This window comes from Chiroxiphia lanceolata, chromosome Z, assembly GCF_009829145.1.
Source record: "Chiroxiphia lanceolata isolate bChiLan1 chromosome Z, bChiLan1.pri, whole genome shotgun sequence".
NCBI classification, from domain to species: domain Eukaryota; kingdom Metazoa; phylum Chordata; class Aves; order Passeriformes; family Pipridae; genus Chiroxiphia; species Chiroxiphia lanceolata.
Genome location: NC_045671.1, coordinates 10,736,780 through 10,749,013, shown reverse-complemented (window position 1 = coordinate 10,749,013; position 12,234 = coordinate 10,736,780). Strand labels below are relative to the sequence as shown.

The following is a 12,234-nucleotide window of genomic DNA, read 5'->3' as shown; positions in this document are numbered from 1 at the left end:
CATTTGTTTGCTTTACGAGTGAAATTGTTTTTTGTTACTCATTTCAAACATTCTTAAGGCACCTTATCATAGCAAGATGGCTATGTTCCGCTGCTAGTGTAGTAGAGCTTCTTCTGTTCCTTTGCTCTCATCTAATTCTCCTCTTCCCTAAAAGAAAGGTGCTTCAGACTAGATCTTACAATCTGAGTTTAATACTAGGTATAACTCGCACATATTTTGGGGCTATTGTACTCATTTTTTTACAGAGTCATTTCTGTTCACTGTTTTTATCCAGAGGGACAGAAACTTCTGTCTACAAGAGTATAGATTCCCTCCCCATTCATTCTTCATCTCCCATGGGAGGTATTATGTTCAAATTCTTTGCTCAACTGAAGAGTGGTTATTTATGCAAAGGAGAACAGCATTAGTTGCTGTTGCAGCGTGGTGGTAAAGGTGAAAGCTGATCTGAGATTACTCAGTGGTGTAGTTGGAATTGGCTATAATTCTGGATGAAGTCAAAATGTGTATTTTTCCTTATCCTTTGAGTAGAAAATTCACTTCTTCCTTGACAGCAGGAGAGTTCCTGAGCTTTGGTGTCTGGGGACAGGACCTGGTGATGCTGCATGAGGCCTTGGAGCAAGCTTCAGAGAGAAATAGGAGGCTGGAAGAGCTCACTTAGCTTACCGGCAGAGCTCTAAGCTGAGAAGTGATTTCACAGGCTATGAATGAGGCTCAGGGTGCCTCTCTTCTTTCCTGTTCTCTCATGCCCAGCCTGCTCTCGGAGTATGGAACCTCCTGGTGCCATGAGGAGCAAGGAACATGAGGGTGGGAGCTGCTACTCCCTCCGTCCCTCCCTCCCTCCTTTCCCTCCTTCCGAAACAACTGAGGAACTGACAATCTCCTTGCATACAGAATTCATTTTTTGTATTTTTTGCATTATAACTCTTTGACTGTGACATTTTTGGAAATAGTTGTCAAGATTTCTCAATTAAACACACACACACATGTCATTAATGGACATGGCAGTGAAGGAAGGGAAGTACTTATATGGTGTGTTCCAGTTTGCTGTGATGAGACCCACAGTGTTTAAGCCTTACAACAGGTTGTTGTTCCGGTAAACTGGAAATGTCCTTTGTTCAGGATGCTCAGAGCTCAGGCTGTCCTGCTCCTCTGTGGCTGGGGAAGGTACAGCCCCTCAGGAGAGCATCATTTGGAGATGTGCCCCTTTCTGTTTTGTGTGCAGTGCTCTGCGAACTGCGGCGGCGGCTTCAAGACCCGAGATGTTCACTGCATTGATGTCCGTGAAAAGCGACTGCTCAGGGCTTTTCATTGCCAGTTACTCGGATATAAACCACAACTCAGCACTAGGTGTAACACAGAGCCTTGTTTGCAGTGGCATGTGGAGCCCTGGAATAAGGTATTGTCCTTGAAAAGAAGCTTTTGGAATGAGCAATTACCTGTCAGGTAACAGTGACTCTCAGATCCTGTGCTGTTGGGTAAACTTGTGTTCAAAGGAAGACACACAGCTGGTGCGTACCACTCTGCAGTCCTTGTGTATGGTTACAGCAAGAATTAGCATAGATGTTCGTCAGACTTCCCCAAGTCATTCTTAGGAGTGCATATAATACACAGCCAGAGCTGTAAATCACCATACTCTGAAAGAGAGTAGTAGATGGCCTGGAAAAAGATTTGTTTTAGCTATTCTATTGGATCAGTAAATGTGGTTCATTTAGATTAATCCGTTTTGCTGCCATTTTAATGTTGCTTTCTCATTATGGTGAATTTAAAATTTTCCTTTCCCTTGAGCTTTTGGGCTGAAATTTTGTAGATCCAGAAGCTTAGGCCAGACATAAGATAAATCTGACTTTTGGGTCCTTTTGTAATATAAATCTGTTCCAATGAACTCATAGGCAGCCAGGTACATATTTGTGTCAGCTAAAGCACATGTTCTGATTACATTTTAGTGTTTACTTCCACTAAAAGCAGCTCTGGAGAAAGCACCATGATGTTTACAGCCCTCTGGACCTGATGCTTTTGGATTTCAAGGGAGGTGATCACACTGTTCTTTGTAAGACATTGACAAAACACGCCTGGAAGAAGAACACCAGGATGTGTGATTTCTGTCAAAGTAATCAGCAAAGGTCAAAAAAATAAAAATAGCCAAATGATTACACCTGTTTACCACTTAAATTTTTTAAAAAAAAACACTAGTCAAACCCTGACAGTTGTCCTCATGCTAAGGACACTGTATACAATTGGATTGAAAAGGTTAATTTACCAGATGTCAGACAGAGTGCTCTGTCCATAGGGATTCAGTTGCTTGTAGGACAGGATGCAATTGCTTGTAGGACAGGAACAATGCATTATTCAAAGTATATCTGGCACATTGTTTCATGACACAGTGTGAAATACTTTGTGTATTTTAAGCAGGCTCTGCTGCAGACGAAGTGAAAAAATAATAAAAAGTCAGTGGATAAGTAATACTGGAATGTGGACAGAAGAATGTTTAAAAAATAACTTAGGTCACTGTCTTTGTAGTGAATATATCAAATACACACATATATATATAGTGTATATATAATAAAAGTAGACACTGTTATTGCCAAATAGTTCATTTGTTGTATGGACTGGATGAATTTTAATGTCCCCAGCCACCTCATAAAATGAGATGCTGCATCTCATGAACTTGTTCTGTCTTCAGTAAGTATTACAGATTAATCCTGCAGACATGTGACTTCCAATCTCATTCTTGTTAGAGAAGCTACTGGTACCAGTGATGCTGATGAGCAGTTCTGTGTTGCCTGTTCTGTGTAGCCACTTCCATGCTGTCCTGTAGTCCTTGCAATAATGCATGTCAGGAGCAGCTTTTCCCCAAGTAACAGCTTATTTCCTGTCTCCTTCCAAGCATATGTTGAAGTGTCTCAATGCAGAGCTTTTCTTCATGCCTAGACTTTAGGACTTGACGTGCAGACTAGCTTGTACATCTTTCCAAATCCCATGGGTCAGTGACCTAGGGTTCTTGTAGACTCTTGTTAACACGTTGTGATAACTCTTGTTATCCACATTTCTGAGTGAACATTTCCAACTGTCTTTATGGTCTGTTTCTGTGTTGTTACCCATTCCCACCTCTCGTTGTGCCCCTCTTTTGTTAGTGTTCAAGAACCTGTGGTGGTGGCCAGCAAAAGCGACACATCTACTGCCCAGAAGAAGGGCACTGTGACTGGACCAAAAGACCTAATGCCACTGCATCGTGTAACAGGCAGCCTTGTACACAGTGGATTAACCAGGCCTGGAGCCCGGTAGGATTCGGTTTATTTTTGGTTTAGCTTTTGTCATGAGTTGGCCATATTTGGTCTTATTATTCTCTTGTCTTTGAACGTCAGTGCCTGTGGCAAGGGTAGCTTCTTATTCACAGCTGAAGCTACAAATGAAGAGCTTTTGAAAATGTTACTAAACGTTTCATAGCCAGCCCATCTCTGTTCCTTCAGCTGACAGGTATTGTAGCTTCTACTTTTTATTGCTGCATTAGGTGTTGTTGAAGGGCTGGAGTTTTTAACTTGTCTGATAAAAAAGGAGATACCATTTACATTCTTCCATTACTCATCTGAAATTTTCCACTGTTCAAGCTATTAGAGGGGGTTGGGTGATCCTTAAAGCAATTTTGTGGAATACTGGACTTGCCCACACGAAGAGAAAATCTGAGTTTTGACCAATAGCCTTCTACTTTAACACCTGGAAATCTAATTGACAAATATAAGACATGTCTTTGGGGAACCTTCCAGTATCTGCAACACACATTTATTTATAAAGAAACTGGTATTTCTAATAAACATTTCCCTTCGATTTTCTTAATAAACATGGAATACATTAAAAATATCTGCACAGCAGAATAGAATATCGAAGGAATGCTAAAAGCGGGAGCCACAAATAAGAAAACCATGGAGACTCACGTAACACAGAAAATGTAATGAGTTGGTTTTGACACAAAGCCATTAGATGGGACATGACTATAATGTAATGTAAAGTTAGTGTAACACTTAAATATGGAAGTGAAATGCATAAAATCAGCACCTGAATACAAAAAATTATACCAATTATTTTACTGATTTGTCAATCCTATATTAATGTACTAATTATTAATTTTACTTTATTAGAAATATTTTAAACATCAATATAAAGTTGTTGCAAGAGTACCTAAGACCTTTTAATGTGCTTCACACCAGTACAATTGTGTCTTATGCACAGATATATACATCAGAGAAAAGATAATTTGCAGAAAAATTAGAGAGGTACCAGTCCTGTCTTCATCTCTGGTGTTTTATTAACTGACATTCTCTGTCTGTCGAATTATTTATCTTGCTGGGCACTATTTATCTGAAGAGAAAAAGAACTTATGATTAATTGGAATTCTGAGATGCTCTGGGAAGTCTGAAGATTTAAATACATTTACGGAATAGTACAAGAATGTATTTTAAGAGTGTTCCTTTTTTATGGCTTTCTTTTTGCAGCCAGAACAAGCAGCTGGCTGTTCTTTTGTGGTCATAAAGAAAGGATAACCACTGTGTAAATGTCACGAAAGAAACAACATTTCACTGAACTTTTTTAATAAATCTTATCTTGGTCATTTGTAGACGTAACATTGCAATGATTATATATGTTTAACTTAGCGAGAAAACGGGATGCAAAATATGTCCTAATTTGTACTAATTTAGATTACTACTCTCTTATTTTGTAGGACTGATCATCCTCATCCTCAGCAGAAAACAATCCTCTCCCCCTGGTTACACATTCCAAAATGCTATAGTTATGCTATTTACTCTTCCACTGTATGCTGCCAAATCTGACCACAATACACCATGGAGGTGTCTGGGTAGAGCACACAGTACACAAAGTAGTGTAAAGTCATTGGTTCTGGATCATATGGCATTTTTAGCCTCCTGTCACATTACAGCGCAAATATTGGCATATTACAAAATTTCCATATAAAAATACTTTTATATGTGTTAACATTACTTTCTTTCAGTGCACTGTTTCTTGTGGAGGGGGCATTCAGCAAAGAACTGTGAAATGCATGAATACAGAAACTAATGAAACTGAAGCTGACAGTATGTGTGTGGACAAAGCCAAGCCAACAGAGCATCAGAAATGCAATCTGCAAGAGTGCAGGAAAAGTACAGGTATGATAATACACCTGCATGAGACAGTTTCCAAAAAGCTCTCCATTTGTGCTGAGATTCTTCAAAAACTGGGAACTGAATCTATCTACTCAATCTATCAACTTCTTTTGAGTACTGTGGGTTCAGTACTTAAAGGTCAGCCTGACCTGCTGCTGCTCAGCTCCTCTGTTGGCAGAACCATGCTTTTGTGTTCTCCAGCCCTCCTGGCCTTGTTCAGTCCTCTGAGCATGATGAGGAGTGCAGTCCTCTGAGCATGCAGGCCTAATTTATGATGCCACAACTAAATGAATAGGCCTGCTCGTGTTGGCCTATTTTAGGTAACTTAGACTGCATTGAGGACTGTGGAAGGACATGCAGTGTGAGTCCAAACAGATGCCATTTCTTAAGATAGATTCCCCCTGTGGAAACTGCAGATTCTGGACTGTGAGTGGCAAGCAAGCAAATTCTTAGAGAGACACTGTAAGAAAAATCTGAGTCCCACAGGGTGGGACTATCCAAAATGAAGAGGTGGGGAGAAGTGACTTAGGGTGTCCTATACTTCTCTTGTTCAAAGGCCCAGGAGCGTGCTGGTGTAGATGGTTAATAGCCCAGAAAAGAGGTGTCAGGGGAAGGAAGAAGCTTACAAAAGGGTACAAATCTTTATCTGTAATCTGCGTACTGCAGTATCTGACTGGTTCCCTCAGTTAAGAACAGCAACAACTCACAGTCCTTCTAGAAAAACCTTCAAAAGCCTTTTGGAGGATGATTCTTCCCTCTTAGTAACTCAGTGGTAAGGGTCTGATTTGACAATGGGACAAGGGTTTGACTCCTGAGGGCAGCGCAGATCTGACACCCTTGAGAGTGATGCATCACTCCTGCTGCTGTTCATAGATCTTTAGCACACGTTTTGCCCTAGGGTTGAATTGGTCTGCTTATTTCCTGTCCCTCTCATGTTCAGAATGAGATAGATACTGCCTACACAGATTAGTACTAGTTATTAGAGTATTTCTGTGAATAAAACTCAAGCGGCCCATGAAACACAGGAAATGCCCTACTGGGTGCGCAGCCTAGCGTGAAAAGAATCACTTTTATCTGTTTTGATCTGCCTTTATACTAGTTTTCATTGAGTTTCCCTAGTTCCAGTGCTGGGGCATTTGCTGAAAAACAGCCTTGCATTCAGCTAATGCACTGTTTTCCCGCTTTTGCACACCTTGTCTTCTCACACCTGAGGATTCCCGTTTCTAATATCTCAGTTTGGCACATGTCAGTTTATTAAAGCTATCACAGGCCTATCAGCGCCACAGTACACACAGGACCAGTCCCTGGTGCTGCAGAAATTGAAGTGTAGCTAAGCTGAATGTGTAGTTGCACGTGCTTTGTCTGTGCTCTCCTGCCTGCCCTGCCTTGCTCTGCATCACTCTCCCAGCCCACTGCACCTGTCTTAAGTGCAGTTACAAGAATGCAAAAGTACCAGGCTCACAAGTCATTGTTACTAGGCTTTCTCAGACAGTCCTTGTCGGCAGAAATGTTCAAGTGAAAAACATAGATCAGCTCTGTCTGCTGCAAAAGTAATGTCTAACTGAACAGCAGCGACTGCTGCATTTTCCAAGACAGAAGGTCACGTGTTCACTAAAAGATCCTGGAATTTCAGGGGGATCAAACTGATCTGTAATACAGAGAAAGAGAAAGCCATCATAGATAAGAGCCTTGATAGACAGCATTGTCATAAAGCAGTTTAAAATTCTTGAAATATAGACAGTGCGTCAGCAAAATATAGCTAATTCTTCTTATCTTCTCCACCATAGGACTGCCCTGCAGCAAAGACCAGCTGTCAGTTCACTTCTGTGAGAGGCTGAAAGGCATTGGCAAGTGCTTGCTGCCGTCAATACAGACTCAGTGCTGCTTCACATGTAGTCAGTCCCGAATCCGTAACAAAGCAAGATACGGGGATCAGCGAGGCCTCAGACAACAATATTACACTAAATCTAGAAGAAAATCACCTCAAACCCAAGAAAACAACAACCAAGCAGCTTGGCACTAGCTTGGCACTATCTTTCTTCTTTGATTAGGGCTTCTGTTTACAGGTTTTATGTTCCTCATTTTTTTATGAACCATCCAACATTAATGAAAATCTGTGATCAAAACTGGGAAAACACATTGCCTAGGATTATGACTCCTAAGTTACTGCTTCTTTTTTTTTCTCTCTGTAATAGTTGAAAAATTGTAACATAATTTGCAAAGTACCAGCAGCTAGTAATTCTTAGGCATGCATAGGTGCTAGAAACAAGCTTGCAAGAATTTTCTGATTGTTTTAATTGAATGTTTTACTTGTTCTTTCTTCCATCTCTTTCTGAAACTGACTTGAAACACCAGTACTGCTTACTTAAGAGTGTTTAGTGAAGGAGGCCAGTTGGGCAGCAGACACAGACTTGCACCGTGGCCCCGTTCTCTTTGTGCCCACTTGCCTTTCTTTCTTAGGAATCCAGGTGAAGTGGCAGTGTTTCTCTAAAGTCATTGCTCACTTCATAAATTTAAAAGCAAAGTTTTATCGTAACTGTTTGTGATAGGTTGAACTGAAACATTGGATTTTTCAGAAGAAATCTTCATTTAGTGCATGATTGAACCTCTGAAGGATACCTCAGCCGTAGCCTGTTCTCGCCACTCTTCTTTTGCTACAAATGTCTTGCAGTAACCCAAAAACCCCATCAAATATAGGATGTTAAGTTCCCAAATATGTTTTAAGCAACATTTCTGGGTACCATAACATCAAAGCTGTTTGTATCTACCACCTTTAATGGAGTAATACAATCATTTAGGTGGAAAAGATCAACAAGTCCAGTCTCTAACCCAGCACTGCCAAGTCCACCGCTAAATTACGTCCTTAAGTGCCACATCTATGTGTCCTTTTTACACATTTAGGAGAGAAACCAGCAATATCTGTTAGGTAGTTTTATACAGTGCATTTGATAGAATAATTTCAGTATAAAGAAATAGTTTTGCTAGACAGGCAAATCTTTTGCTAGACAGGCAATAACATTCTTAAGTCTCACATATCATCTGTAGTTTCTCTCCAAAATTAGCTATCCAAAGCTATTTGAAATCAGATAAAGCAAGCCTTCCAAGTCAAAACTGTGGCCAATCTCTATAGCTGCAGCTGTTCAAACACAAATGGTACAAGTCAGCAGGACATATAAAGCTATCAGGAAACTGATGCAGCATAGAGGTTGTACCAGATTGCTCTGCAGCAAAAATTCAACCTCAACATTTATCCTTTGGAAAGGGTATGTTGGTGGTATTCTCTCTATCATCGTCTCACTTCCACCAGTGTTATGCTAGTGGTCAGCTCCATTTAGTTCAAGAATATTACTGCTGCTGAACAGAGAAATCTGGTCCCGTAATGGTTTCCACTGTTTATGGCACAAAGAGTAAAGGAGTCACACAGCAAAAGAGCAAGAGATCTCTAAACTGGTGTAGGTAACGACAGTTTGAAGTTGATCCTTTTGAGTTTGAAGACTAAAGTCTTTCTGTTCCTTTACAAACTACAAAAAGAGAAGAAAGAGTGATGAGCTGACTCAGCTAAACAGTTTTACAAATGTCATGTTAACTCATATGACAAAATTCAACTTTACAGACTTAAACCTTTCTTGCAGCTTCAAATGTGGCATGCAAGAATTTCAGCTGGAAAATTCCCATACTACATTTTGAAACAAATTTTACAGCATTGGCATAAAGACCAGCTTGCAACTGGAAACTTTGTAGTTCACACTAATGTTCAGTGATAGAATTATCATTTAATCCAGTATCTCCCAGTAGTAGTGCAAGCTCACGTCCACAAGAGCACTCTATCACCTCACTCACAGCAAACTTTTCCCCTAGTGCAAATCCTTGATCATAATGAGGTTGAGGGGCACGTGGGACAGGAATTTATGACCCAGAGTATTGTCTGCATAGGTCAGGCCTCAGGCATTAGGAGACCACTAGCCAAATCCGTTTTGCTATTGAAGAAAATGGCAGAACAAACTTCAGGGAGCTGCAACTGGCCCCTTTGAACAAAGCTGGGCATTTTCAAAAGAGCTGGACAAGAGCAGACATTTAGATTCCTTTGGAATTCAGTAGGATTTTGACACCTTGGTTCTACACTCTTTTTAGAAAATCTCAGATTTACTCCCTAGTTACCTGACAATTTGAGATTTTAATACGTGGAAATGTCACATTTTATGCAGTTCAGATTGAGACACAAAGCATGAATCCAAGTGTCACTGTGGTTACAGAACGGTGACTAGCAGTAGCCCTCTTTCTAGACAGACCTTTATGAAAGTTAATAGAAATATCTTGGCCTGGCTGTAATATATTAACCTAATAATGGCTGCAAGTCACATTGTCCTTTATCAAAGGTTTGTGACCTTTGGCTTAGGGCTCACTTCTTCACTTGAAGTCTCTGGGAGTTCAAAATATGGAGCATGGCAAGGTTGGGTTTATTAACCTCTGTGCTGGCAATATAACGCCAGTTATAGGTGCTGATAAAATCCACTGTTAAAAATGTGGTGCTATATAATGTGGGGATGACTTACAATGGTGCATTTGCACTCTTACGATAATGGATGTCTCTGGTGTTGCTGGCCAATGCCAGACATGATACTTTTTAAGTTTCACAGTGTGCTTTTGTCCTTCTGAGGACCTGAATGGCTGCTGACCCTTTGAGCAATAAAAACCTGGGCAGTTGTTATTCCACTGAACAGAGAAATATTGTATCATGCGGGGAAGTGGAGGTGCCCTGTCTGGTTCAGGAAGCATTTGGCAGGGCTTGGCCTCAGGCTGCGTTGTGTAGAGCAGTTCTCTGAAAGCCAAACAACCCAGATTGGTGGTAAGTGCAGATGATTCTTGTATTCCCAGAAGCATCTTACAGGATTTGGGCAGGATAGAGTTAGGTTCACTCCAGGATCAGACTGTGCTCAGAGATACCTGCAACTTTTTATCCACAGCGGTCAGCAGAAGTGGGCTGTCAGGTGTGTGGGCTAAGGAGAAAGGAGCTGACTGAGTGGATATGGTGCAGGTGGGAGGAAGAATGCCTGTGAGGGTTGGCCTTTCCAGTGCTCCTTAGGGCTACCATGGAGTAAAAACATTTCTGCCTTCATTGTTTTCTTCAGGGAGCTGTAATTTCATTAGAAATTAATAAAAAGTGAATAAATTATATTATAGACATTAATCAAAATAATCTTTCTACCCAGGGAAGCACAGTCATCACTTTGCTCAGCTTAAAACTTTAGGGAAAAGACTGTGACAACATGAACTCTTTTAACAGAGCAGTGCCACTGCTGTTATGAGACAACTATTCTTAAGTAAAGGTGGATTTATGATCTAAACCCAGATGGTCATTAGTCTCAAAACTGAATAGAGTACAAAGTGCAGAGGCATATTATCATTATATTATCATATTAGCCCGAGACACATCAGCTTCAACAGATTGCTCAGGAAAAATGTGTATTTGGCACATTCACAGCTTGTTCTAATATTTCAAGGTTTAAAAAGCAAACTATGATGACATATTTGTTTCAAGCTTCAATAAATGGCATTGCTTATGTTTGATGTCTCTGGTATTTTATTTTTCCAGTGCAAGAAGACTCATAAGATGGAATTTCCAGGGGAAAAAAAAAAGAAAAAAGCTTAGAAAATACATTTACTATGCTGGGGATCCCCATCGTTGAGTTATTTTGATGTTTGATACTCTAACATAAAAGAGATCATTAAAAAGGGTGAGGGGTAAAAGTAGAAGATTAAAGTGTGGTGCTAAGTAAAAATATACATTAACAGGCTTAGTCATTTCTTACGAAATAGGTGAAATCTTACCACTGCACCAAACCTTTTCAGCACTTGAGTTTTAGGTACTGCTGATGCTTATGCCGAGAAACTTAATCACAGTAGCCCTGTACCCTGACATGCTGCCCAGAAACACAGGCATCACTGTTAGGCTTGGGTAGAGAGCACCATTAGTTTGCACTCAGTGTTCTGGGGAGGCAGTCTTTTGCCAGACCCCTGGAGTCACCTCTGTCTCTGTCATGTTACAAGCAGGTGGAAGATGGTCCCTGGTAGCTGCCTGGATTCAGTGAATCAGTGGCTTTGGCTGGGTCTGAGACATCATAGAATAAATCATAGAATCACTGAATGGTTTGAATTGGAAGGAAACTTAAAAGGAAGGAAACTTGTTCCAACCCCCCTGCCATAGGCAGGGGCACCTATCACTAGACCAGGTTGTTCAGAGCCTCATTCAACCTGGCCTTGAACACTTCCAGGAATGGGGCATCCACAGCTTCTCTGTACTTCTCTTAACTTTTCTTAGGTTTCACTTTGCCTTTCCTCATAGGAGAGGTGCTCCATCCCTCCAATCAACTTGGTGGCCTCCTCTGGCCTCACTTAAACAGAGTCGTGTCCATCCTGTGCTGGAACCCCAGAGCTGGATTCAGTGCAGTGTGGGGTCACACCAGTGTGTAGCAGAGGGGCAGGATCTTGACCTTGACCTGCTGCCCACCCTGCTTTGGATGCAGCCAGGACAGGATTGGTTTCTGGGCTGTGAGTGCACATGGCCAGGCCATGTCCAGCCTCTCACCTACCAGCACCCACAAGTCCTTCTCAGCAGGGCTGCTCTTGATCTGTTCATCCCCCAGCCTGTGTTGGTATCGAGGGTTGCCCTGGTGCAGGTGCAGCACTTTGCACTTGGTCCTGTTAAACCACATGTGATTCCCATATGCCCGCTGCTCAAGCTTGTCCAAGTCCCTCTGGATGGCATCCAGGTCCTTCTGGATGTCATCCAGCCCTTCAGGTGTGTCAACAGCATCACTCAGATTGGTGTCATCTAAAAATACTGATGCTGCACTCTTTCCCTTTGATTGTGATATATCCCTGACAGTGGAGAACAGTAGTAGTGGGGCTCCTGAACGCTGATAAGTCAAAAAGACCTACTCCAAAGCCTGGGTTTTGAGAGGCTGCAGACAGACTTTCCTCCAGATTTGAAAGGGAAGGGGTTGAGCTCAGGTTCATAATTAATAGGCCAATACAGTGCCCAATTAACAGAGCAAAACACATGTTTTAAGAGTCCTACTAT

At 41.3% G+C, this 12,234-nt stretch overlaps 1 protein-coding gene across 1 annotated transcript in view; it reads left to right on the top strand.

Moving 5' to 3' along the window:
* The window catches only part of ADAMTS12 (ADAM metallopeptidase with thrombospondin type 1 motif 12), a 148,714-nt gene extending 138,000 nt beyond the window's left edge, over window positions 1–10,714 (top strand). Inside the window, exons 21-24 of the mRNA XM_032675323.1 lie at window positions 1,223–1,396; window positions 3,132–3,278; window positions 5,003–5,156; window positions 6,941–10,714. Of these exons, the coding sequence (XP_032531214.1) occupies window positions 1,223–1,396; window positions 3,132–3,278; window positions 5,003–5,156; window positions 6,941–7,176 (711 nt within the window). The 3' untranslated portion in view covers window positions 7,177–10,714. The remainder of the gene's footprint in view (window positions 1–1,222; window positions 1,397–3,131; window positions 3,279–5,002; window positions 5,157–6,940) is intronic.
* Window positions 10,715–12,234: the final 1,520 nt, after the last annotated feature.